The sequence below is a fragment of the Geotrypetes seraphini genome, chromosome 15 (genome assembly GCF_902459505.1).
Source record: "Geotrypetes seraphini chromosome 15, aGeoSer1.1, whole genome shotgun sequence".
Lineage (NCBI taxonomy): Eukaryota > Metazoa > Chordata > Amphibia > Gymnophiona > Dermophiidae > Geotrypetes > Geotrypetes seraphini.
In genome coordinates, this window is record NC_047098.1 from 21,740,768 (window position 1) to 21,768,662 (window position 27,895).

At 44.3% G+C, this 27,895-nt stretch overlaps 1 protein-coding gene and 1 pseudogene across 4 annotated transcripts in view; both read left to right on the forward strand.

The window, feature by feature from the left end:
- Positions 1-27,895, forward strand: part of ACAP3 (ArfGAP with coiled-coil, ankyrin repeat and PH domains 3) — a 173,022-nt gene that overhangs the window by 105,816 nt on the left and 39,311 nt on the right. For 3 of the 4 annotated variants that reach the window (XM_033922306.1, XM_033922307.1, XM_033922308.1), the window contains exons 11-19: positions 12,507-12,619; positions 16,224-16,275; positions 18,964-19,064; positions 19,668-19,779; positions 21,807-22,015; positions 23,340-23,409; positions 25,193-25,287; positions 25,383-25,597; positions 25,730-25,828. In XM_033922306.1, the coding sequence (XP_033778197.1) occupies positions 12,507-12,619; positions 16,224-16,275; positions 18,964-19,064; positions 19,668-19,779; positions 21,807-22,015; positions 23,340-23,409; positions 25,193-25,287; positions 25,383-25,597; positions 25,730-25,828 (1,066 nt within the window). Of the gene's footprint in view, positions 1-12,506; positions 12,620-16,223; positions 16,276-18,963; positions 19,065-19,667; positions 19,780-21,806; positions 22,016-23,339; positions 23,410-25,192; positions 25,288-25,382; positions 25,598-25,729; positions 25,829-26,204; positions 26,307-27,895 lie in introns of all 4 variants that reach the window. The other variant, XM_033922305.1, reaches the window with a different exon arrangement.
- Positions 26,737-26,878, forward strand: LOC117349478 (annotated as a pseudogene).

Sequence of the window (27,895 nt, forward strand, 5' to 3'; positions counted from 1 at the left end):
GACCAGATAACCATCAAGGTAAGACACCCCACACTCCCCCAGTGCTGACCCCCTTCCACCACACAAAAATGAAAACGAAAAGATATACAGTGTTCCCACGGTCATTTGCGGTCAGCGGTTCGCGGTCCCGGTCATTCGTGGTATTTTCCGACTGTGAACCGCCGACAAGGAGAGGGCAACAGGAGAGGGCAACAGGAGAGGGCAACAAGGAGAGGGCAACAGGAGCCGGAGCACCGTGAGTGCAGAAAATCACTCGCGGTACGCTCGGACCGCCTCTTCCTGCACTAAGTCGGGCCTTATCCAATCAGGAGGTGCTTTGACACGCAGCTCCTGATTGGATAAGGCCCGACTTAGTGCAGGAAGAGGCGGTCGGAGCATACCGCAAGTGATTTCCTGCATTTGTGGCGCTCCGGCTGCTCTCCTGCTGCCCTGCCCTCTTCAGGCTCCCCCATGAAAAACCGTATTTGTGATTTTCAGGAACTCCCATGAATATCGGGGGAGTACTGTATACATGTGTCTAAAACATCAGCATCTGGTATGGGGAAGCCTAGTAGCGCATCATACAGGTGTATTAAGTAGCCTGGTGGGTAAGTTAGTGAACCATAGAGAGGAGTAGCAAGTCCCATAAGCCACTCTGTCCACTACATTTATGGTAGAACATGTGAACCCACCCCAAACCTACCATACAACCATATAGGTGCCACCTGTAGCCATAAGTGCTATTGGGGTGCTACACATGAGGGTACATAAGAACATAAGAAACGCCTTCGCCGGATCAGACCGAGGTCCATCCAGTCCAGCGATCCGCACCCGCGGCGGCCCATTTAAGTACTCCTTTTTGGAGACCCAGAATTACCGTATCCCTCAATATGATATGCAAGAAGGTGTGTATCCAACTTGCGCTTGAATCCCAGTACAGTAGTCTCCTCCACAACCTCCCCGGGGAGTGCATTCTTTTTTTTTGGGGGGGGGCTGGGGGGCTCACCCTAAATTATAAGGGGGTTGTGGTGAGATATACAGCTGCCAACCTTTATGTGAAGCTCAGAGCAGTGCCCTCTAAGGTGTCCAGTTGCTTTGTTGCGATGTCTATGTGGCCAGTCCATTACTATGCTGGCTCCACCCACATCCAAATGGTCAGGATTAAGGCGTTTCCAACCTGGATGTTTTTCTGATTGAAAACAGGGTATAAAGTTAGACATCCCAAGACATCTCAGTAGACGCTTTTCAAAAATAATATATATATTTGGACTTCTGCAGTTTGCCATTTGAAAATTGACATTTTTGTTCCTCCAACTTTGGACGTTCAGCTGGAAACGTCCAAGTTGGACTTAGACGTTCTTTTCGAAAATGCCCCTCTGAGTGTGAAATAATGAGTGAATTCTTGTGTTTTTTTCAGCACAAGGAATTGGCTACTTAGAATCAGCTGCTTGAATAAATCTACGCAACTGAATTTGGCCTGTGCTACAGTATATAAAAGACAGTGGGAACCCATTACAGTCCGTTCTCATTATTCATGGTAGTATGGTTCACAAAAATGTTCGTAAACCAAGAACTGGAATAACGAAACACTGCGTCTATGGAAAAATAGAGGTTAGGTTTCAGCCCTTTCCCCTCCTCTCCTACGTTGATTCTTCAGTCCTCGCTCCTCTGACCTCGAAGCTGCTTTTTCAGCCCTCTCTCCTCCCACCTCCGATGCTGCTAACTTCTTCTCGCAACCTCTCTTTTCAGCTCCCGACTCCCCCACCTACCTCCTCCCCAGACTCTGTAACTGAACCTTCGGGTAACTGGCAGTGACTGCCGGCCTGTCCTGGAAGCCACCTCTTTGCATCAACTTCTTATTCCTGCATAAGTGGGACCTGCAGAGAGGTGACTTCTGGGGCAGACTCACCTTATTGCCGCTACGAGCTGCCCAAAGATTCAATTTAGAGAATGACACGGTGACAAAATTCATCACCGTTCCCGTCCCCCCGGATAACCGCGGGAAATAAACCCATGTCATTTTCTAATGTCTATTTCATCCTCTGTCCTTCTACACCAGCATTCTTCAAAGCAAAGCTTGCGGGTCAGCGATTGTGGCCATTCATACTCTGATTCTTATGGGAGCCAAGGATAATGAAGCCATTGTGACATCACTGATGTGATTGGTTCTTAGGCACTGGTGGAATGAGGCATTATGACATCACAATATCTGCTCTGGATACCAGAGACTGTCATTCTGTAGTGCCTGTTTCAACCTCGGTCCTTCTACACCAGCATTCTTCAAAGCAAAGCTTGCGGGTCAGTGGTTGTGGCCATTCATACTCTGATTCTTCCCTCTTTCCTTAAAGAATGACATGAAGATGGTTTCTCGAGGTTATCCGCGTGGACGGGAATGGTGATGAATTTTGTCACCGTGTCATTCTCTAATTCAATTGCAATGGCCGTTGAGGAATTAGGTAGGGGTATCGGGAGAGCTGGCCCTGCCAACCTAGGTGGGCTTGCGGGCTGTCTAAATCTGGACAGACTCCCCATAAAAAAAAATATCCGGACACCCAGACAATCCTAAAGACGACATGTCCGTGTTTTCCTGAATGTATGGTAACCCTAATCCAGGCAGAATTGGAAAAGCTGAAGATTTACAGTAACTTTGTCTAGGAGTATTGGCTTGCCAAGATAACTCTTAGAGCAAACTAGAAAATAATCCACAAAGCTGCAAAAAGGTCTCTCATGCTGTAGCTGATGTGAGGGTTCATGTGTCAACCATTAGGTAAAAATTGAACAGGAGAGGAATTCGTGGGAGGACTCGGAAAAGAACATTGCTGCCTTCCTCAGGTTTGGCAGAGAGCATCTGTATATCCCACAAGACTTATGGAATAATGTGTCTGCAAAATTACATTTTTGACTCATCAGTCCACAGAACAATAACAAATGTTCTGTTTGGCAAAAAGCAAACTTTACCTTCTGGAGAAAGAGCCTCATTTTGACTATCAAACATGGTGTGCAGCTGGTTTGCTGCATTGGGACCTGGATGGCTTGCCATTGTTGATGGAACCATGAATTCTGCTGAATCAGAAAATTCCAAAGGAGAACGTAAGTGAAGTTAGGCTGAAAGTGGATCATGTGGCAAGACAATGACTCTATACATTCAAGTAAATCTGAGACAGATTAGCTGAAGGAGAAATCTTATGTTTTGGATTGGCTGAGACAAAGTCCTGACCGAAACTCTGTTGAAGTGAACATACAAGGAAGCCCTCAAATGTCATGGAGTCGAAACTGTTGCGTTTGGAAGACTGGGCCAAAATTTCTGAAAGACAATGGGAGAGACTGAGCAACAATTAACAGAAAACGTTTCGTTGATGTTTACTGCTAGTCAAGGAGTTGCCACCAGCTATTGAATAAAGCTTTTCCACGAAAGAATACATTTTGTTGAATAAATCAAAATATATTCCCTTTGTTTATTCAGTGAGGTTATCTTTTTCACCATTCAATTAGGATCTGTTCCAGAGATACCAAATCTCACTCATTTGAAAGCTTTCTCACTCTCACACACTTTGAGCTCTATTTCTCACTCATCAGAGCTTCACTACCAGTCAGTGACATAGCGAAGGAGGCGCCTTCCTCTCTGCCCCCCCCCCCCCGCTCGTTCTGCACCCTCTACGCCACTCTCACACCGGCGGTGGCTTCCTAGCCCTATGACCCAGAAGTGATTTCAGAGGGAGCCATGCTGGCATGAGCAGCAGGTCAGAATAGTTACTTGCACTGGCAAAGACTTAAAGAGGTACCGGGGGGGGGGGGGGGGTCTGGGAAGGGAAGGAGCGAGCATGGTATGGGGGGCAGAGAGGTGCCACCAAGATGGTGCCTGAAGTGGTCTGCCCCTCCCCCCATCTCCCCTTACATACCAGTGCACCAATCTTGATCACCTTTTTTTTCAAGAGCGGGAAGCCTTCGAGCAGTAAACCAAGTGGTCCAACAGTAGGACGAAATCTGAGCCCACGTTCCTACCTACCGCCTTCCACGCCTGTAGTTTCCTACTTCTTCCTCACTTCCACAAAACTAAATTACTGTAGCGTCTCCTTCTATAAGCTCCCCATGTTTGTAGGGGGCTCTTGGATTTACCGTACTTGTAAATCACCTCAGATTAGATGTTTTGTGATATTTTCATTCTGCCTATGCTTGCAAGGGTTAATTTTATAAAACATTTTCTACATGTAAAGTCTGTTGACACTTGGAAACAGGATCTTATAAAACTGTCCAACTGTAATCGCGTATAAATACTCATGCCAACGGAAGAGGGCATGTAGGTATTCCCAGAGGTGTAATTTGGACAGAACAAGGGCAGAGTTGTGATATACATTGTATCAATAATAATAAAACCCTAAGCGCACATGCATACGCCTACCTCCATGATCTCTGCCTCCGTGATCCTTAGCTCCATGGCAGAGTAGGCAGAGACATGGTAGTAGCGGCGCGTGCGCGAGGGATGTTTTTCAGCACGTGCACAGGTGGCGGTTTTCAGTGCTTTCCTACTACACTTCCTACAGCGATTTCTGTGTGCCGGTTGCCCTGTGCACTCTAAAAAAAAAAAAAAAAAAGGTACATAGGAGAAGGGCTATGATAAAAAGACAGGCAGGTGGCATGGAGATAGAGAGACAGACAGAAATAAAGACACACACACAGAAAGACAGGTAGGTGAGAGAAGGGGCACAAGAAACAGACAGACAGTGGCCAAGGAGAGAGAGAGACAGAAAAAAAGACAGACAGACAGATAGCGTTCAAGGAGAGAGACAGGCAGAAAAAAAGACAAACAGACAGATAGCGTCCAAGGAGAGAGACAGAAATAAAGAAAGACAGACAGCGGCCAAGGAGAGAGAGAGACAGAAAAAAAGACAGGCAGACAGATAGTGGCCATGGAGAGAGACAGAAATAAAGAAAGACAGACAGACAGTGGCCAAGAAGAGAGAGAGACAGAAAAGAAGACAGACAGACAGATAGCGGCCAAGTAGAGAGACAGACAGACACATCTATTCTAGCACCCGTTAATGTAACGGGCTTAAATACTAGTATTTTATAAATATATAAGTATATGCACAAAGTATACTTTGCTGGGATCAAATATAAATTTGGACACCATTGGGGATCGTTCTGGATGACTGTTTATAATGCCATATGGCTACTTATGTTGCCTTTATAAAATAAATCAGATTCCACAAAATACTTACCTTAAATACAACTTCTTCTAAGGGATAGACAATCATATCAAAGGCAACAGATCACAGTTATAACAGTTGGTTTTTGGTCCTAAAATTTCACAAAATAATCAACTGGATTCTGTATAGGTCACCCACATTTGGGCATGGATCCACACGTATATTAGTCAATTTGGCGCTAACAATCAACTTAGAGTTAACAAGCATTTAATTGGCACATTTTCCCTGTAAATGCTTCATTCTGTATGAATCAAATAGGTATCTTTTCTTTGATCCCAAACAATTAAAGGCTTTTCTTGAAAATAAGCGCAAGATACAGGTCCAAGTTAGGGAATCACGGGAAGAAATAGGAGATTAGCGCTAGCCGTTTTTGCACGTGCTAAATGCTAATGCGTTAGCCTTTAGTGCGTGCTAAAATAGCTAGCGGGCTTTTGTAAAAGGACCCCATAATTTGGCAAGTTGTGCTTTTGCTATCAATTTTTTGCAACGCCAAGATTAGTTGTAAACAATGGCATAGTAAGGGGGGGTAGTTTGCCCCGGGCGCCATCTTGCTCGGGGCGCCGGCACCCCTCCCCCTGTCCACCCACCCCTCCCCCTGCCGTGCGTGCACCCGCCCCTTCCCCATTACCTTTTTAACTTCGGTGCAAGCAGCCACCAACTTGCTGCCTGCGTCGGCTTCGGCACCCTCTCTGACGTCGGCTCCGGGACCCGCGCCTAAGAAGCAATAAGTTGGTGGCTGCTCGCGCCAATGTTAAAAAGGCACATGCGCGGTGGGGGAGGGGCACCACCGCCCCGGGCGCCTCTCACTCTCGCTACGCCACCGCTTGCAAATGGAAGAGCAGTATTTTTGCATTTTTCGACAGTTTGAAAAAAGAACAAGAGAAGAAGAATGATTGGAGACCAATGATCAAAAAACAAAAGGAATTGACCCCTTTCCATTGCAAATGCAAGCAGTGTCTCACTTCCGGCTCACCACACAATTGTTTCCCACATACTCACCTTTATAGGACCCCCCAGGGACCCCTGAAGAAGATTTTTTTGTCGAAACGCAGACCGTGTTGGGTCTTGTATCCCTAGCGGACTAGGTCCTTTAAGGCTCTTATGTGGATGATTTATTTTTATGTGGATGGAATAATTTTATGTGGATGATTTCAGTGTACCTTTGGAACTTTGACACTTTTTAATAAAGTCCATTTGGGAACATCGTCACTCCACAGAGTTTTTTTGGTTTTCTCTGGAGACCAATGATGACATTTGTGGCTATGAGTGTAAAATTAGGGTTACGCTCCTTCTACTTCACTGCAGGGGTCCTCCATAAATTGCTATAGTGCTGGAGTTTCCAGTTGCCAAATATTGGCAGTGCCCAGATACCTTCTGGTGGCTTTGTGATTCCCAGATAGTATTTGAGTTTGGCCCAGTACTGAATATCTGGCTATAAATTTAGGGCTCCTTTTACTAAGCTGCTATAGCGGTTTTAGCACGCGCTTAGCATGCGCTAAATTGCCGTGCGCGCTAGATGCTAACAGCAGCATTGAGTTGGCATTAGTTCTAGCCACGTAGCGTGGGTATAGCGTGCAAGGTAATTCTGCACACGCTAAAAGGAGTCCCTAATCGTGCAGTGGGCACTGGCTGTGGTATTGACATATTGTGGAGATGGTGTTTCCTGCTCATTTGCTTGTGGAAAGTCTTTCATTTTCTCTCTCAGCTCTGCGAAGCGTGCATCTTTTCTTTCTTTGTATTTTGCAGAAGACGGCAGGGAATGCGTTTTTTTTTTGTTTCTAGCATTCAAAGGCTAGCTGTGTGGTGTTTCCGTTTTTGTCTACAGGTTTCTCTTTCTAATTAGTGCTCCTTTATTCTGGCTGTGCCGACGGTCAATCTGTGCTCGGACCGTATGACAAATTTTTCTAGTGTAGGAATCTGTAGCATGAAAGCATTTCCCGTTTTCCCAATAGGAGATGTGTTGGCATTTTAGGTGTCATTTTTAGTGTTCTCCCTTTGGGAGTAAGTGTTGTCCGTCTTTGGCTCACTGCCTCTGCTTCCATCCTTGGATTTGGAAGACTTCTCCCAGCTGTATGCTAATCAGCCCTTTCTTTAGACTACTTGTTAGCCAGTGGAAGACCAAAGCTGGGGGATAAGGGTGGTGGAGGGGGATGCTGGGCAGGTGGCTTCTGTGTCGCAATGTACTGCACTTCTGTCTATATAGAACCTGAGGGGGGAGAGGAGGCATCGGTCCCTCGCAGACACAGAGCACAGCAGACAGTGTCAAAGCAGCTCGCACCCACCTACTCCGGAAGAAAGAGAGGTGACACTTGCTCCCCTCAGATATCGGTCTCTCTAGGCACACAGAGTGCAAGGAGCAGCTCTTATCTTCCTACCTTACTGGGCTGCAGCCCTTGGGCATCTCTAAGGATGAAGATCTTTGGCGGGTTAGAGTACTTGATGGTGAGTTGGTCTCACTTGGGAACCATTAGCTCCTTTGCACTGTATCCTATAGCTTATATAGTGAGAGGTGCTTTATTACAGGCTTTGTGAGGTGTCTAGCACTATATTTTAGGGCTGGCACTTGAGATAGGACTGTGTCATGTGCTTGGCATTGGGAGACGGCGCAGTTAGTGGAGAATATAGTACTGTACCCTGTGATTGCTGTAAAGCTGTATCATAAGGTTGGCACAAGAGGTAGATTGAGTGGGGGATTGGGGGGATTGTGTGGGGAACAGTGCTGTATTATAGGGCTGTATGGAGGATAATAGTGCCATGACTTTGGGGCACAGTACACTCTTAATAAATGGCGGTGTAGGATGCAGAACTGACCCTTGCCGTACTGGCATCTACCCCCATGTTTACTCCTAACCATCATTTATTCAGGTTATTTGCCAGAGAGATATGGGGATCTCCCTCTCCCACTTTCTGGCAGTGAGCAGGAAAAGGATCTTCCAGGTATTTCAAGGAGGCTGTTTTGAACAGCATTGGAGACGTTATCTGGGCTCATGGACCACTAGTCTGACCAAGTAAGCTACGTACAGCCCTGGATTATAAGGTTGCAATTGGGACCAGCGTTGTATCATGGGAGTAATGTTGGGAGTAGCAATGTATTGTAGGATTGGCACTGAGAATAGCACTGCATGATGGGTTTCAGGAGTCTGCTAGCATAGGATATGAGGACTAATGAGGTGGGGTAGCTCTGGGCTGTAGTGTGGGACAGTGCTGTATTATATGAGCATAACATTGCCATACTGGGACAGACTGAAGGTCCATCAAGCCCGGTATCCTGTCACCAATAGTGGCCAACCCAGGTCATAGGTACCTGGCAAGATCCCAAGGAGTAAAACAGATTTTATGCTGCTTATCCTAGGATTTCCTTAAGCCATCTCAATAATGGCCTATGAATTTCCCTTTTAGGAATGTAGCTCAAAGCTTTTTTAAACTCTGCTAAGCTAACTGATTTCACCACATTCCCCTGTGGTGAGTAATTCTTCATGAAGTCTTGCTAAACTTTTGTTTTTCACAGTGCAAAGAGGCACCTCAGAAATTTGTTCATAAAATGAGCTGAGGAAGAATCCTTAAAGAAGCAGAGCAGCCGTAAGCCTGCTTTAAAGGACCCCCTTGTTCAGCCAGGCACCCATCTGTTCAGAAGTCTTAGGTTTTTCTTTTTCCACATTTTAATAGATTTCCTTTTCTGGCAACATGAATTAGCTCTGTTCCCATGGATGTGCCCAAAGCAATCCGTTACCTCATTGTTGCTGCTTCAGTGGCATTAAATGTGTTGCCATGGAAACTCTTGGTGACATCACAGATAAGACATTGAAACCACTGAGAGTAAGGAAGGGGTAGGGTATTGGAACAGGGGTCCTGCTACCAGCCCTTACCAAAAATGCCTCCTCTGTTTATAGTATGACACCTCAAGCAGATTCTGCGCAAATAATAATTTGCTTTATCGTTTTATATTGCTTTATCATTTTATACTGTGGTTCATCTTTGTCTCCCAGAACAACCACGTTAACAAGAGTATTGCAGTTGGTACTGTCACACTTGCAAGATTTCATTGGTCCATATTAGAAACATAGAAACATGATGTCAGATAAAGGCCAAATGGCCCATCTAGTCAGCCCATCCGCAGTAACCATTATCTCTCTCTCTCTATTGGCTAAGGCTCTTAACATTTGCATCTCCTCTTTTTATAGGCTAAGGCTCTTTACACCTGCATTGTGATATCATAGAACTTTATGGTTATAGAAACGTTGTAACATGATGGCAGATAAAGGCCAAATGCTGCCCATTCGCAGTAACCATTATCTCTTTCTCTCTCCGAGAGATCCCCATGTGCCTATCCCAGGCCCTTTTCAATTCAAGATGCAGGACTGCCAACTCTGGAAACATGGAAACAGAGAAAAATGAAAGCAGATAACAATCATATGGCCTATGCTTAACCATCTCACATCTCTTATCACTTGTTATGATTTAATTAGATACTAATTTTCAATATAAAATTTATGTTATGGGAAAAGCTCAGACCCAACAACCCACCTCAAGTGAAAAACACAGAGGCAGTTGTGAATGAGACCATCATAGCTCTTCACTGTCTCATACATCATAACAAGTGAAATATATAAGAAGATCACTTGAGTTCATTATAATAATTTTCAATTGGGACTAAGCTATGCTTAACCATGCCATCTACTATCCCTTCCTCTCCCTTAGAGATCCATTGTACGTGTCCCAAGCATTCTTGAATTCAGATAAACTTTTTTTTCTCCACTACTTCTTTCAGTAGGTCTTTCCATGCATTCACTACTCTTTTTGTGAAAAGTGTTTTCTGAGGTTACTTCTATCCCCTTTTGCCCTCACCTATGTCCCCTTATTCCAGAGTTTCCTTTCAACTGAAAGAGTCTCGTTTCATGTGTATTTATGCCATGTAGGTATTTAAATGCCTCTATCATATCTCCCCTCTTCTGCCTTTCCTCCAAAGTATACATATTGAGATCTTTAAATATACCCAGTATAAATGGTAGCCTCAGATCAAAACAGTGAAATCACTCCAAAACCCAAATTCTGAGCTGCTGTCCCCATATGCTTTATGAGAGACCACTGACCATTTTAGTGGCCAGCCTCTGGACAATTTTCCTAGAAAGGTACCAAATACCATATACTCCCATAAGAACCTTAAGATCAGAGGACAAAAACCTTCTTTCGATTCCGTAAGAACATAAGAATTTGCCTCCGCTGGGTCAGACCAGAGGTTCATCGCGCCCAGGAGTCTGCACCCGCGGCGACCCATCAGGTCCATGACCTGTCAGGTTATCTTGATTTAGCCCTATAGCCCCCTTGTTTTTATCTATACTCTTTCCATACTCTTATCTACCCCTATCTGTATCCCTCAATCCCCCTATCCTTCAGGAATCCATCCAATCCCTCTTTGAAACCCCATAGCGTACTCTGCCCAACCACTTCCTCCGGGAGCGCGTTCCATGTGTCCACAACCCTCTGTGTGAAGAAGAACCTCCTGGCATTGGTTCTAAACTTGTCTCCTTCCAGTTTCTCCGAGTGCCCTCTTGTGCTTGTGGTTCCCCGTAGTTTGAAGAATCTATCCTTGTCTACCTTCTCCATGCCGTCTTTAAGAGAATCATTTATACATGTCAGGATACTATTTTTTCGGTCACAGCTCCACAAATATGGAACTCTTTACCAGGTTATATTAGGGAAGAAAGGATCCTTACCAAATTCAAGGGAGCACTAAAGTGTTGGCTCTACAAAGATGCGTTCCAACTTGAATTCTCTACAAGGCCATCTTAATCTTAATTTTAATGGATAAAGTTACCCCTTCTTCCCTTCTTGTTTTGACCTTTCTTGTCTCTCTTTTCTTTAAATTAATTTGTCATTCCATCCTCTTTCCCTTTTCGTACTTGTATGTTTGGTCCATATCTTATTGTAATAAATGCAGTCCGTTTTCCCTATTTGGTATACTGTACATCGCTTTGAAATATGAAACTGCGGTTTAATCAGCCTTTTAATTAAGCTTGAAACTTTAAAGGTGCAGTCTCCAGAATTGTTCAAAATATTCTAATTGGGGTTTCACCAAACCTTTATACAGGATTGTCTATTCTATTGCAGATTTTGGTGCCATCTGCAAAGAGGCCTGCATTGATCTTATAAAAAAAGAAATCTTAAAGGTGGTAAATAAATCAATCAAAATGGAAGAGTTCCATAATTTAGGACCAATACTATGAAAGATTGAAGACTGATACTCTTCTAACCTCACTGTGTCGGTTCTCGTTTTCAGTAATCTGTTATTTCCTATCTCTGTGTATACGAGTATATATATCAGTTACAGTGAGGTGGTTCTTGAGGTCATGCTGGCCAAAAATAAGGGTAGAGAACCCATCATCAGAGCAGTGCCATGTTGCCTATCAGAGGGTTGAGACTGTCTCATGACACTTATCTCTGCTACCTTGCTGTACTGACATCGACCCCCATCCCTATATGCACACCTAACCATCATTTCTACCAAGAAGACAGGTTGCCTATCAACACTGCATCCTTCTTTGCTTTCAGCTCCAGGCACTTAGGATGATGATCTCAATTTTGTAGATAGCATAGTGATCGCTCATGGTCATGCTTTGGTTTGCGTTGGCCAGGCAGTATAATGAAGAAGAGGTTGATGGAGAGAGGAGATATGTGCTCCACTTGTGCTGATATTGGGCTATTTGCTTCTCTAATTCTCATTCTGTTTTTATTTATGTGTCTTCACAAATGAGTTTTGAAACCAGCGTGAAACCAGCTTTTTCAGAGTGAACAGTGAATCATCTTTGATCATCCTGAAATGCCTGTCAAACTGGGCTGCAATTGGTTTCAGACATGTTAATGGGGAAAGTTAAATGGAGAATGTGTTGCTACAACCCCATACCAGGAAGCAAGAAGAGAGGAGGGGGAAGGAGGGAGTGGGGGGGGGGGGGCCTTTGGAAGTCTAGTGGCTGGTGACTTGTGCTTCAGAGAGAGAGAGTGAGGACTCTTTGCCAGATGTGGTCACTGCAAACGTCTGAATTCATGACGGTGCCTATGTTTTTTGTCCAATGTACTCTGAATTATGTGAAGCTCTGTGATATTCAGAAAACTACAAAGTCCCTTCTCAATGATACCACTACTGAGGGTCTCCTTCACTCTTGTTTAAGTGCAACAGGGAACGTTGACTTCTCTACGCTCTAGTCAGTCTCCCACCTACTGATGTTAATGTGCTCTGACCACATGTAATGCTACATATTCCCTGCAAAACAATTGCTCTGAGCTTTTTCTTTCATACTTTATCCTCTGTTTTTTCTCCCTTAGGATTTTTCCTACGATGAATCCAAGGTGGAGTTCGATGTTGACGCTCCTAATGGTGTGGTGATGGAAGGATATCTCTTTAAGAGATCTAGCAATGCCTTTAAAACTTGGAACCGGTATGTGAGAGATCTGGGTTGGGTTGCTATTTTCAGGCTCTCTTTTTAAATGTTTTTGACCCCCCCCCCTTTCTGTCTCTTAGTCTAATTCCTGTCCATAAGTAGAGAGGGTTTCTTGCAACTCTGCCTTTCTGTGTAATCCAGAGGTTTCCAACCCAGTCCATGAGATACACCCAGCTAGTCAGATTTTCAGGATATCCGCATTGATAAAATATAAATAGGATAAAGTTGGTCCAAAGGATGGCTATTTCAAGATCTCAATATGTATACTTTGGAGGAAAGGCGGGAGAGGGATGATATGATAAGAGTCTCTTGCAGTTGAAGAAAGGAAACTCTGGAATGAAGGGGATTGAAAGGGGACAGACTCGGAAGTAACCTCCAGAAAAGGGTGTTGGTAGAGGTGATGGAGACAAATTGTATTTGAATTCAAGAAAACTTGGGACAAGTACATTGGATCTCTAAGGGAAAGGAGGGGATTGTAGATAGCATAGATTGGCAGACTAGCTAAGCCATATGATCTTTATCTGCTCTCATTTTTTTCTGTTTCTGTGAATACACACGAGATAGATTTACATTCAAATCTACCTCATGCCTGTTTAAGAACATAAGAATAGCCTTATTGGATCAGACCAATGATCTATCTTGGCCAATATCCCATCTTCACGGAGGCCAATCCAAGTCACAAGTACCTGGCAAAAACCCAAATAGTAGCAGCATTCTATGCCACCGATCCAGAGCAAGCAGTGGCTTCTCCCATGTCTGTCTCAACAGCAGTTTATGGACTTTTCCTCCAGGAACTTGTCCAAACCTTTTTTTTTAATCAGCTACATTAACCGCTCTTACCACATCCTCTGGCAACGCATTCCAGAGCTTAACTATTTTCTGAGTGAACAAATATTTCCTCCTATTGGTTTTAAAAAAGTATTACGGTACTCTGCAACTTTATCAAGTGTCTCCTAGTCTTTGTAAATCTTGATGCAGTAAAAAAAATTGATCCACTTGTACTCCTGAAAATCAAACAGGCTGGATGTGTCCTGGGGACAGGATTTAGAACAAATAAATACTTATGTGCCTGGAATTTCAGGGAAGATATATTTTTCGCTGTTGTTTGCAAAACGTATGGCCTCTTTTACAAAGCCGCACTAGCGGCTACTCTGCGCTAATGGCCCCGAAGCCCATAGAGATTTAAAGGACTTCGGGGCCTTTGCTGCGCGGCAGCCACTAGTGCGGCTTTGTAAAAGAGGCAGTTAATAGTTTCACCTTTCTCTTCTTCATCCTCTGTTCCTTTATTTCCTCTTTTATTAAATAGAGATGTGCACAAAGATTCAGATATTTGACCCGTTTTATTCTGATTTCTGAATGGTTTTTGCTTCATTTCAGACAAGTTCTTTTTTTTTAATGCATCCAAATTGACTTTGTAGGCGCTAATTGTTGGGCTAATGCACGTCATTAACGTTGTATGCACTAAATTTAGACTGCACTGACACTTATTCTTGTGCTATTTCTCGTTCTTTCTTTGTCAGTTTTCCCCAGATTTGGTGCTCAAGGGCTGCAGTGCAGTTGAGTTTTCAGGATTTCTATAATAAACATGCATAAGATCTATTTGCACATGGTGCCTCCATTGTTTGACTATATATGAGATCTTTTTGCAATGTGAAAATCTGGTACATAGATGAAAGTGCACATGACAATCACATGCGGACATAGGAGCTCAGACAAATGCATACAGGATGTCAGCGCGCCGGATTAAAAGTTAAATTTAAAGCTCTCCGAGGGGTTTGCACTGCCATTACAGAGGAAAGTGTAATTTTTCCCTGTTTTAGGGAAAAATTACAGTTTCCTCTCTAAGTGTGTGTGTGTGTGTGTGAGGGGGGGGGTGTACCCCCACATGGCAGTGCCAACAATGCTAAGTAAAGTGGGGGGGGGGGGGTTTCCCCCCTCAGAGCACTTTAAATTTAACTTTTAATCCTGTGCGCTGATGTCCTGCGTGCATTTGTCTGCGCGTGATTGCGCTTTAGTCCCGCCACCGAAAATCCAGAAAATCCACCTAGGTTGTGCTCTTTGAGGGCTGAGTTTTGGAGTTCTTGTCCTATATATTCAGCTGTCAGTGTGTTTTTAAAACGTTGCTTTTGTTTTTATTTAGTTTTATAGGTTTTCTGTTATGTTTTCTTTTGTTTTTATTGTAAACCTCCTTGATTTTGGTACTGGAAAGGTGGTATAACAAATATATCCAAATAAACTGAATATGTGCTAACAAATTCCTATCCCCATTAAATGTTCTATCTTGTTATATGCATCATGATTCTTGAAGCTGTTACCATAAATACTCTAATATACACTTCTCCCTCTGTATTCGCAGTGATGGGGGATTAACAGTACCCGAGAATACATAAAAACCGCAAATAACTTTTTCATATGTTATTCGCTGTTTTCTATTAAAAACCATCGTGAATATGGTGAAACTGCGAATAACACGGCCTGTTCCTGAAGTAGAGGCACAACACGATGAAGAAAGTGCTGGGAATCGGCGATTTTCTCTGTAAACGCTTGGAATCAGCGATTTCTCTATGCAAGCTGGCGTAATTTTGTGGGGGAGGAGCCAGCAAGCTAAAAACCGTGAATAATCAAAACCGCAAATACAGAGGGAGAAGTGTAAACCCATCCAAATATAAAACAAGATAAAATTTCCCCTCCCCCCCTTTTTTTAGAGGAAAAATGTTAACTCGAATATAATCTGAGGGTTTGTATTTCAGCATTCCCAGCAGGCACCAATCCCAAAATAGTTGCTGCGATCTCCAGCGGACATCTCATGAGACTGCCATAGGAAGTCGCAGCAACCATTTTTTTACTATAAAGATGCCATGGGCGAGATTGAGTGGGGATTGCGCCAACCCCAACATGCCACTGGACCACCAGGGTGATATGGTAGGCTTGGGAAGGGGGAAAGGCTGTTGGTGGGTCTGGGAGAGGGGTTTCTGTATTTGGGGGAAAGGGGAAAAAGTAATTGGGAGCTCTTCCTGTTCAGGGGGGGAAGTAGGAAGTAAGTGGGGTTCTGCTGGGTCAGGAGGATGGGCAGGCAGTGGAGAATGAGAAGGAGGAGGGACACCATGGTGAGGAAGGAAATAACATCATGGGGGTGGGCACTATGGGGGAGGGAGGGAGGTAAGACTAATTTTTGATGCCCTTTTTTAATCAAAAAAATCTTGATTTATATTCAAGTAATCACATTACCTGTCATGTTCCATATAATCTATAGCAGTGTGTATCCTGCTATATAGACCAATTTGTCATGGCTTTGTTTCTAAATCCAACTTCTAGCATCATATAAGGTTTGGTTGAATCTTAATACAGCTTCTGGTGTGGTTCAGTTCTGTTGAAAGCTCCTAGGGCACACTGGGAGATCAGAACATAAATTCCCCAACTGAGCTGACCTGTTTCACATTTGAAAATGGCTGCTGATTTTCCTGGAGAGACTCTCGGCTCCCATCCCACAAGCATTCAGCAAAAACTCTACTGGGAATCTTGAATACCTAACTCCACAGAGTCAGTTTACATGGAGAATCTATTTTGTCAGGCTGACTTGAATGCTTTTTGTTATCTTTAGGAGGTGGTTCTCCATACAGAACAGCCAGCTGGTGTACCAGAAGAAACTGAAGGTTAGTGAACATCAGGGAGACTCTGCTTTAGACAGAAGGATGCTGTGTGCATGGAACAAGCTCTGCTGGATAGATGACAGGTGGGACTGGAGCTGATAGAAATGAGGTCTGGTAGGATGCAGTAGTTGAGAGCTTTCCTTGCAGCTTTTCAGCTCAGAGCAAAAGGTAGTTTGCAGCTCTTGAATGCAAGGTCTGGGAGCAAATGACAGTCGCTGGACAGTCTCTGGGGTGGCCCTCATCATTCTGGCTTTTTCTCTGCTACTCATAAGAACATAAGAGTTTCCATATTGGGACAGACCAAAGGTCCATCAAGCCCAGGGTCCTGTTTCCAACAGTGGCCAATCCAGGTCACAAGTACCTGCCAAGTTCACAAAAGAGTAAAACATCCCAGGTCACAAGTACCTGGCAAGATCCCAAAGAGTAAAACAGATTTTGTGCTGCTTATCCTAAAAATAAGCTGTGGATTTTCCCAAGTCCATCTTAATGATGGCTTATTGACTTTTCTTTTAATAAATTATTTAAACCTTTTTTTAAGCCCTGCTAAACTAACTGCTTTTAAAACATTCTCTGGCAACAAATTCCAGAGTTTAATTTCATGTTGAGTGAAGAAATATTTTTTCTAGTTTGTTTGTTTTAAATTTAGTTTTTAGTAGCCTCAATCATAGGCGTCAGAATGGGGGGAGCCATGGGTGCCATGGCACCCCCCAAAATTGGCAGTAGGAATTTTACTCCTGGAGGAATTCTGCACCACTGTGCAGCGTTTCTACAGAATTGCACAGTCACATAGAATTCCCCTTTGCCCATGTAGAATCTCGTTCAGCAATGGTGTTGCTTTATTGGGTCGTGGCATTGGTAGTGATTCCCACATGCTAACTGCTGCTAACTTGGAAGCCTCTCTGTGGCAGAGAAGAGGCTTCTGGGTTGGCAGCAGGCAGCATGTGGGAATCGCTGATGATGCCGCGATCCATTGAAGCAAGCCTTACTTAGGGAGACAGAGTACTGAGAAGAAGGGGAGGGAGGGAGGGGAGGAAGAAAAGATGCTGGTGCGGGGGGGAGGGGTGAAAGGAAGGAAAGATGCTGGTGCATAAGGAGGAGAGAGATGAGAGGAAGGAAAGATGCTGGCACAGGGGGAGGGAGAAATGTTGCACATGATAATGGAGGGGAGGAAGAGAGAGATGGTGCATGGAGAGGTTTGACCAAGGGCACAAGAGAAAGATAGTGAATAGAATGGAATGGAGGACTGAGGAAGGGATGAGATAGGGAATGGGAGAGAAGATAGAAATTTGATAGGTAGCTGAAGTGAAAAAGAGGACAAGAGGCAGAAAAGAGCTAAAAATGAATGAACAATATGTTAGAGGCATATAGTATGGGAACAGATAGGAAAGAAAATGGAAAGCAGATGCTTGAAAGAGAATTAGCAGGTGTCAGGAAAGCAGAAAAGAGAAACTGCAACCAACATGATGGGAAAATAAAATGTCCAGACAAGAAAGGTAGAAGAACCCCCCCCCCCATTTAATTTTAAATCTTTTAAAAGGAATATGGATAATAATTAGCAAAAATGTTGTTTTATTATGACAAAATAGCCTTTCAGAATTTGTTAATTTTGTGTACAGAAATTTGAAATTTTTGTGCAGAATTTTGAATTTTTTGTGCAGAATTCTGCCAGGAGTAGAAGTTATGACATACAGTATAACTTCCTACTGCTATGTTTATTCATCTCCTGGCTCCTGTTTCTCCATGGCCAGACTGCCCAGACTTTTGTGCTTTCTCAGGGCCCCCATTGCTGCTACCGCCACCGTGGGACCACTGGGATTTCTGGCATTACAATTAGTACTATTATGGGAGTGGGATCTGGGGCAGAGCTTGGGCACCTCCAAACTAAAAGACATTCCACTGCCCCTGGCTTCAATGTGTGCCCCTCTCTAGCCAAGTTCACAACAGAAAGGGGGAAGTGGATTAAGGGAAAAACTGGATGCTTGAAGGACAAAACATTTCTCAATAGATGAAGAGAATGCATTTGAAAATGCCCACATCCTTGAGGATATGCCCAATAAAAAGTTTGTAGGCAGGCTAGTGGGATGGAAGTCATTGACATACGAGTTGGTCAACATGTTGTGGCCTCATATGGTAAGATATTTGATGGCTCTCCTTCAGCTTATATGCATCCAATGTGTCCCCAACTTAAAAATTAGAGAAAACCACTGCTCTAAGGTGTACCTGAGGTAATGGAGGGAGAAGTGATTTTGTCTGAGCAGTGGTTCCCAACCCTGTTCTGGAGGACCACCAGCCAGTCGGGTTTTCGGGATAGCCCTAATGAATATGCATGAGAGAGATTTGCATATAATGGAGGTGACAGGCATGCAAATCTGCTCCATGCATATTCATTAGGGCTATTTTGAAAACCTGACTGGATAGTGGTCCTCCAGGACAGGGTTGGGAACCACTGGTCTAAAGTCACAAAGGGCATCAATGGGAGAAGTAGGGTTTGAACTGTGGAATCTTGGTTCCCAGCATACTGCTCTAACCATTAGACTACTCCTCTCCAAGTGATATACTATCAATTGCTGGCACTGGATTGCAGGATAGGGATTGTGCTTGAGTTGGGAGTGGGGTGAGGGTGTAGGCTCTTGGAGCTGATACTGAGGTTCCGAATGTCTTATAATATGGCTCTCTTAATTCCTTATACAGGATGCTCTAACTGTGGTGGTCGAAGATCTGAGACTGTGCACAGTGAAGCCTTGTGAAGATATTGAGCGACGGTTTTGCTTTGAGGTGGTCTCACCCACTAAGTAAGTCATACAGACGCTGTACCAAGCAGACAGACCCCTGCAGCTTGCCTCTCTTCCTAAAAGGGATTCCGAAGAATAGGTCCAAAGTCCCAGTGAACTTTGAAATTTGTTGAGATGCTCCAAGATCCTGAGATCTTTAGCAATGAAGAAGTGAATGGGGGGGAGGGGGTTCCCTTCTACCGTCCTCTTACCAAGAAAGAAAAAACTGACACAGGCTAATAACATTACCTGCTTGCTGCAGACAAAACTAACATTATTGTGTGCCCGTTATTCCTTTGTGAGCCTGATAATATGCTTTCTGGGCCCTGGCATTTCTCCAGGGATTCTCCATGTAAGAGAGCATGTTTCCAAGAGACATTGAACTCCTGCTTGAGGAAGGATGACAATGCTCATGGGTGTGCAGCAAGTCATATGATCTGTATCATGTTTACCAGCATGAGGCCTCCTTCAGAAGCAGCAGAATTTAGTAAAAGCATTTACTATAATCATTGAGGCAAGGATGCAAGAGGGAGGGGTGGAAAGGGTCCCTGTTTTCCACTGAAGCTGTGAAAGTTCCCTGCTTGCATTCCTTACTCTCATGTCCCCTGTGCATTCCTCTCACAGGAGCTGTATGCTGCAGGCAGACTCGGAGAAGCAGCGGCAGGCCTGGATCCAGGCTGTACAGGCAAGCATTGCTTCAGCCTACCGAGAGACTCCAGACAATTATTACATAGAGGTATGTCTGAAGCTCTCAATCTGTGGCAGCTTTCCAGTGCATCTGAGTCCAAACACAGGCTGTCTGCTGGAATGCCTTTGAGATAATCTCTGTATTTATCACACCGTATTTCAAAACCAAATTTTCCAATAACATGATGCTGAATTAAAATATTTATTTTTTCAATTATTTAGCCCGTCCTCCCAAAAGAGCTCTGAACGGGTTACAAAGTACATTCATAATATAATCGAGACAGGACAGAGATGACATAATTTACAATATAGTCATGACAGTAAAATATATACAGTACACCAAGCAGCATCTGGTGAGGGCAGGTGGCGTAGGTGCGTTGACTCTGATGGCATTTCTGGGGGCATGTCCTTAAGGTGCTGGGTTTGTGCATTTCATATCACATGGCCTCGTCTACTAAACCGCACTAGTGGTTTTAGCACGGGGAGCCGCGCTGCTCCCGATGCTCATAAGAACTCTGAGTGTCGGGAGCCGCCCAGGCCATTCAGCGCAGCTCCCCATGTTAAAACCGCTAACTTGATTTAGTAGAAGAGTGGGGACCGTGTGCATTTCATAACACACTGATATCTTATTGTCTACCAAAGAATTGTGAGTGATGCTCCAGAATTAGCACCTCTCAAGCCTGATATAATACTGACTGCTTTTTATAAAATGTTACAAAACCACCATTAAATAGTGTTTAGTAGCTGTACTAAATTAAAGTCATTTATCCAGTTAGCAGGCATGAACTGGATTACAATTGATCCAAAACACAGCAGCAAGGTTAATATTTGAAATAGAACATTTGATCATGTATCTCCTTTCTTGAGACAACTTCACTGGCTTCCAGCTTATCTTAGAATGCATTTCAAATGTACCTTTGTCATTAAATGTACAACGTTCTCGAGATTCAAGAAATATCCCAAAATATAAACTCTCCTTTCCATCCTTTAAGGCAGTGGTTCCCAAACCCTGTCCTGGGGGACCCCCAGCCAGTCGGGTTTTCAAGATATCCCTAATGAATATGCATGAGAGAGATTAGCATACCTGTCGCTTCCATTATATGCAAATCTCTCTCATTCTTATTCATTAGGGATATCTTGAAAACCCGACTGGCTGGGGGGTCCCCCAGGACAGGGATTGGGAACCACTGCTTTAAGGGAATAAAATCTCTCAATCTTTTATATATATAGATTTACAGCAATTTGGAATGAAGTTCAATCATGTATTAGAACTCTATTTTCCCTTCAGACTTTTCGTAAGTCTCTGAGAACATTGCTTTTCCCACAGTACTTAGACAACTGTTCCAGAAATGATAATTATTTTTGGTTATTAGTTTGGTCTTTAACATGATTTTATTTATTATGTGATCTTCACTTATTATTTACTATCTAATCTAAATAACATCTACCTTGTCTGAAACTTTTTTGTTAACCGAGTCGAGCTCCTTTTAAGAGAAGATAAAGTATATAAATCTAAGTCATGGATTAGATTAGATGGCGGAATATTTTTCAAGGAGACAAAATTAGAATGTTTATACATGGTTTTTTTTAATTGCATTTTTAAAATTTACATTTCCCATAATCATAGAAAGTAATAATAGAAGTACAGTTTTGCCACCAGAACAGAAGAAATTAACATATAGATTAGACCCACATCTAGGGAAAAGAAGGATGTCTTACAAATAAAGCAATTATTCAGAATCCTAATCTTTATACATCTTTTTAAAGAAGGCTTGTTGTAGTTTTGTAAAGACAGGAGATATTGCAGACTGCCTTCTAACTGTGACAGCTCCACCAGCTGAAGATAGGGTAGTAATACTGGAATGGAGCTGTTCTGCCCTCTAGTGACTGAACTTGTAATGCAGTTAGATTTGGGGGAGGGTTTAATTGTAAGACAAAGCTCTCTGTCCCTGAGCAAGTGCCTGCTTCTTTTGCATAGGATGAACGGTGGTATTCTATTGCATTTTGGGAGTTGCTGATGGATTCTGGTAGTGAGAGGATAAATGGATTAACTTTTGCTCTTCTGTCTCTTTGCAGAAGCTGGACAGGACTGCCTCTCCTTCCACCAGCAGTATTGATTCGGCCACAGACTCCAAGGAGCGCAGTGTGAAAGGGGAGAGCATTCTACAGCGCATTCAGAATATTGCTGGCAATGACCAGTGCTGTGATTGTGGCCAGGCAGATCCCCGCTGGGCTAGCATCAATCTAGGAATCACCCTTTGCATCGAGTGCTCAGGGATTCACAGGTAACCCCTATACAGAGACACATGTGTGTAAAATACATACACATGCACCCCCCCCCACACACACACACACACTCTTTTATGCTTATATTTTATATACACACTTTGGGTTCATGCCCCCTCCAAACCTGCAACGCATCCATTTAATGGCTGGCAAGGATGCCAAGGCCCCCAGTCAAATTCTCTACCAAGCCGCTTCCCTCCTCTTGCTGCTGCAAGAAATAAGAAGTCAGCGTTGTACCTCCAGCCTCAGATACTGGGACTCCTCATTCATGCTCTGTTCATGCAGGCATGAGGGAAAAGGGAGCAGCTCAGCAGGGAATTTTTTGGGTTGATGGGGCTTCGGGGGGGGGGGCAGGGAATATGTTGTTCCTCACTGTCTACCTCTGAGCCCCCAAAATTGGAGGACACACACACAGTCGCCCACCTGTACACATGCACACACACACAGTTGTCCACCTATATACATGCACACAGACACACACATACATGCACGCACATGCACACAGTTGCTCAGTTGCACGCACACATACATACACACACACCTGTCTATATGCACGCACACATACACACACAGAGCTATATAAATCCACACTCACATACACACACAGTCGCTCACCTGTATACATGCGCACACACACACACACAGTCACCCACCTGTATGCACACACACACACAGTCGCCCACCTATATACATGCGCACACACACAGTCGCCCACCTGTATGCATGCACGCAGACACACACAGTTGGCCACCTGTATACATTCACGCACATTCACACAGATGCCCAGTTGCATGCACACATACATACACACCTGTCTACATGCACACACAGAGCTATATAAATCCACGCGCACATACACACACAGTCGCTCACCTGTATACATGCGCACACACACACACACAGAGTCACCCACCTGTATGCACACACACACACAATCGCCCACCTGTATACATGCATGCACATGCACACATTTGCCCAGTTGTGTGCACACATACATACACACATCTGTCTACATGTGCGCACACATACACACACAGAGCTATATAAATCCACGCACACATACACACACAGTCGCTCACTTGTATACATGCACACACACACATACAGTTACCTACCTATATGCATGCACACACACATACAACTTAATCTGACACATGAAATCTTTCTAAATAAGAATCTACATTACAAACACAAAACATGAGAAAATCCCAAATGGGAAAGAGCAGACCGTGCACACAACTTTGCAGAAGCTGTCCAGTTTTCAGTTTTGCTGTTTTTGTCTGCTGTCATTGAGCATTCTGGTTCTTCATTGTCTTTATTCAGGAGTTTAGGGGTCCAGTGCTCCAAAGTGCGATCACTCACGCTGGATTCCTGGGAGCCGGAATTGCTAAAGGTATATGAATAATCATGAATTAGGTAGGAAAGTAGATGAGAACCTCAGAAGGAAGGAAATCAGTAGGTTTGAGGGACTGGTAGAAATGAGGGGAAAGGCATGGCATGTGTGGCTGTTTGAGAGAGAAGAGGTCAAGAGCTTGGAGGTGACAGATATGAAGGGAGTTGGGATGTGCGTGAGTTTGCCCAAGCAAGAAGGAGTCTGGAGGCACAGGGGGATGGGAATTCTTCCCAGGCTCTGTTGTTCCCCCAATGCCTCCTCTTAGTCTCAATCCTGTCCATGAGAAAGGAGGACTACTACTGCTTATCATTTCTATAGTGTTACCAGACCCACACAGCGCAAGAGACTGTCCCTGCTCGAAAGAACTTACAACCTAATTAGGACAGACAAACAGGACAAAAAGTGTGAATCAATACAGGATGCTTGGGTAGAGAATTACAAAGGGCGTGATAAGGCAGATAGGGTAGGGGCTAAAGAGAGAATGAGAAACAGATATGGGTGCTTTGCAAGTGGGTTGGAGTTAGGATTTGAAAGCAACTTCAAAAGTGTGGGCTTTTAGCATGGATTTCACTTCTGCCAGAGACAGAGCTTGGCATACCAAGTCAGACAGTTTGTTCCGAGCACACGGTGCAGCAAAGTAGAAGGAACGGGGTTGGCAGTTTGCAGGAGAGGAGAAGGGTACAGATAAGAGAGACTTAGCTGATGAACGGAGTTCCTGGGGCGGAGTATAGGGAGAGATCAGAGAGGAGGGATATTGAGGAACTGCAGAGTGAATACACTTGTAGATCAATAAGAGAAGTTTGAACTGTAATCGGAAATGGATAGGGAGCCAATCAAGTGATTGGAGGAAAGGGGTTATGTGAGCATTACGACCCTGGCAGAATATGAGATGTGCAGCCGAATTCTGAATAGATTGAAGGGGAGAGAGATGGTTTAGTTGCAGTAGTCTAGGCGAGAAGTGATGAGAGTGTGGATGAGGGACTTAGTTGGGTGCTTTGAAAGGAAAAGCATATTTTAGTGATGATGTAGAGAAAGAAATGATAGGTTTTGGCGGTCTGTTGGATATATGAAGGAAAGGAGAGAGATGAGTCAAAGATGACCCCACTAAAACAACAACAAAGACAATTTATGATTATTCCTGTAATTTTTTATTTTTTTCATTAGCCAGTCAAAATACATACACTTTTAACAGTGTTGTCACTGTACCAGCACCCCCGGATCAGTCGCTGTTTTTTTGTCTCCAAAAGCCGACGCCGCTCTTGGAGAATGACTCTGTGATTTTTAAGAAATCACCGGAATGCTCGTTTCAATACTGAAGAGCCCATTTGCATGGCAGTGTCGGAGACCACTAGAAAGCCTGCTAGAAACCACGATAAACCTTTTTGATAATCCGCCGCTAAAATGCATGCAGACTAAACCATCTGCAACCAGTTTAACGACAGCGTTAAAGTTTTCAGAATCTGGCCCTGAGTTCAGAACAAACGAATACGTGTGTCTCTTTCCTTTTCAGGAAGAGAGGTTTATTTTGGTTTTCAAATCAGTATTCGAGGCACGCTCAGCCGGTTGGGGCTTTCAGGATTTGAATTCAGTGGGAATATTCTGAAAACCCTGACTGACTGAGTGAGTGTGGTCTGAGGTCTGAGTTAAAACCCTAACACCTCTACAAAGGGCTTTTAAAAAAAGTGCAACAGAGATAAGGGAAGTGCGAGGGGTTAATTGTCATACTGTAGGAGGACTTTCTCTTTCTTAGCCCTAATGGAAATGAATATTTTGCCTCTTACAGCTAATGTGTGAGCTTGGGAACAGTACCATGAACCAGATTTATGAGGCAAGATATGAAGAGCTTGGTGTGAAGAGGCCAACCTCTAACAGCCCCAGGTAGACTGCTGCTCTTGTCTGTGTCTCCAAGATATGGAGGTGGACTCCAGTTATGGCGACCTAGCAATGGTGACCTTTTTTCTGCTTTCTGCCAGGCAAGACAAGGAGTCTTGGATCAAAGCCAAGTATGTGGAGAAGAAATTCCTCCGGAAACTTCCTGGTACTGAAGTGCTGGCTGAGGCTGAGAGGAAACCTCGGAGATGGAGTGTCAAGAAGTGTCAACGACATAACAGTGCCAGCAAAGTGCTGACAGCTCACAGGAAGTACAGGCATGAAACAGGAAGTGCATCACCCGTCACACTCTCTTCAGGTAAGGGCCAAGTGACTGTCCGCCGCTCTACAACACCTGGGGGGGGTCACACAGCTGCAGTCACACTGCACTTAACACCTGAACACTGTCTTTTCTGCCACTCGTGATTTCACTTCTCTGTCTCACCCACAGCTGCCACACTGGAACGTAAGTTCCGCAGGGACTCTCTCTTCTGTCCGGATGAGCTGGACTCGCTCTTCTCATACTTTGACACTGGCTCAGGACCACGTAGTAAGTAACAGCAGCTCAGCCCCCACTGCCTGCTCTTTGCTTTCCAGGAATGTTGGTCCCCTGCCTGCTGAACTTCTAGGGGGTAGCCGTGCTTAAGAGCAGTCATTTGGGGTGGGGGGTGGGGGGAGGCATTGTTTGCATCAATCCCAATCCCTGATTCTTCGCGGTGTTTTTATGCCTGACTCTGTCCCTTTCCTACTTCCACAGCCTGTAGCTTTCCATATTTCTTTGTCTTTTTGCTGTTCTGTGTGTCACAGGAAGACCTTGTAAGTGTCCAGCTGTGCTGTGGGCTCAGCTGCTGTGACAGACAGCTGACACTTGTTCTTGTTTTCCTGCCAAATTTTCGCCCCTCACATGCCATCCACCTTCCTCTTAGGTGCCAGCCAGAGCCCGGCGCAGCGCCCCCCGCCGGTGGGGCCGTGGACTGGCAGTGGCAACGGCCTTGGAGGGAGCGAGTTCCTGTCCCTCCCGGCCGGAGGTAAGGTCGGCCTCCAGCAGCAGAAATTCAAGAAAAAGAGAGGGGGAAATGAGGGCAACAGCAAAGGTGGGGGGAGGGGAGGTAGGAGGGTGGCAAATAGCCATATAATGGATCCTAGATCCTGTATTAACCCTGGGCAAATGGCACCGACCCACAAACTGTGTAGACGCAGTGTTATCATGAGCCCTTTTTCAGATGGGAGGGGACCTGTGTGGCCTGGAGAGCTGAGGTCTGAGACTGTATCTGGAGAAATTGTTACTGTATTCTAATGAAAGGTCTTAGTATGCAAGAATCTGGAAATTGCTTCCGCTTTCCTCTTGATAAATGTGTATCTGTAATGTGTATGCATTATCTTATCTCACTGCCTAGAATTATGGTATGAATCTGTAACCAAGATTAAAGAACTGTACAGTTTTATATAAAGGCCAGAATCGCTTCTCGGCCTTTTGGCTAAGATCAAGTGTAGTATCTGTTCTTATCAGTTTAATATAAAGGCCAGAATAAGACACTTGTGTCCTTGCTCTAGAGATGTCATTAGCATGGAGGTGTTTCTCTTCCACTGCAGAACCAATGCTAGGACCTGAAGCCACGCCCATAATGTGGAGATGCCCTTAATCCATGGGACATTGGCTAAATAAATCGTGGCTGGGGTTTCAAGTTACCCAGTTCCATTAGAGATATTTTAGGCAAATCATGAATTTCTGACAACCTCCATCCTTCTGTATTATGGAACCTCTCAAAGGATAGAATTAGGGATTTGCAAATACCACACTGCTTTGGGATGTAAGTTCAAAACCAAAAAAAGCCAAGGCGTCTCCCTCCTGGAACTGGTTGCGTTGGCATCTCTGTCTGATATTTTTTTTAATAATGGAAAGGCTGCAGAAGCCATCCACCATACAACAGGCTGCCTTTTTAAACTCACCAGCTTACAGAGTGCTATCTCAGAATTCCTTGTTCCAACTGGCTGTGGCCCCGTGGAACTTCTGGGACACCATTCTCCTGCTCCTCTGCCACAGTCCAGTCTCCAGGGTAGTGGTTATTTGCAACGATCCCTTCTGTTCTGCGGCACGATTTCTATTCAGCCAATAAAAGGAAACATGGGAGCATATATGTGCCATTTGCATGCTCAGATTATAGAATACTAGAACTTACACATGTGAATGCTACATATTTGCACGTAAGTTGAACATTAAGTGGCATTCTATAATCTTAGCACACTTCTCGCTTAGGGGTCCTTTTACCAAGCTGCAGAAAAAATAACACGTGCATACTGCGGGGCATGCCCTACCCACACACTAAAAAATAAAATTCAGTGTTTTGGCTGAGGGGGCATGTTTGGGGCTGGAGAGTGGATGTGTCCGTGGGAATCAGTTAGTGCAGCCACGTTAGGAAAGTCTATAACTTAGGCGCTGGTAAATGTCCTACTGGCATCTAAGTTAACACGGAAATGCCGTTTTGAAATGCACCAGAATTGCGCCTCCAGAGGCGCCTAACGCCAGAAGCGGTATAGGCGCTGTAAAGCCCCCTACGTAGTCGCGATTCGTGTCAAAGATAAGCGCCGGAAATGTAGGCCTCGAAAGCCCTGCCCG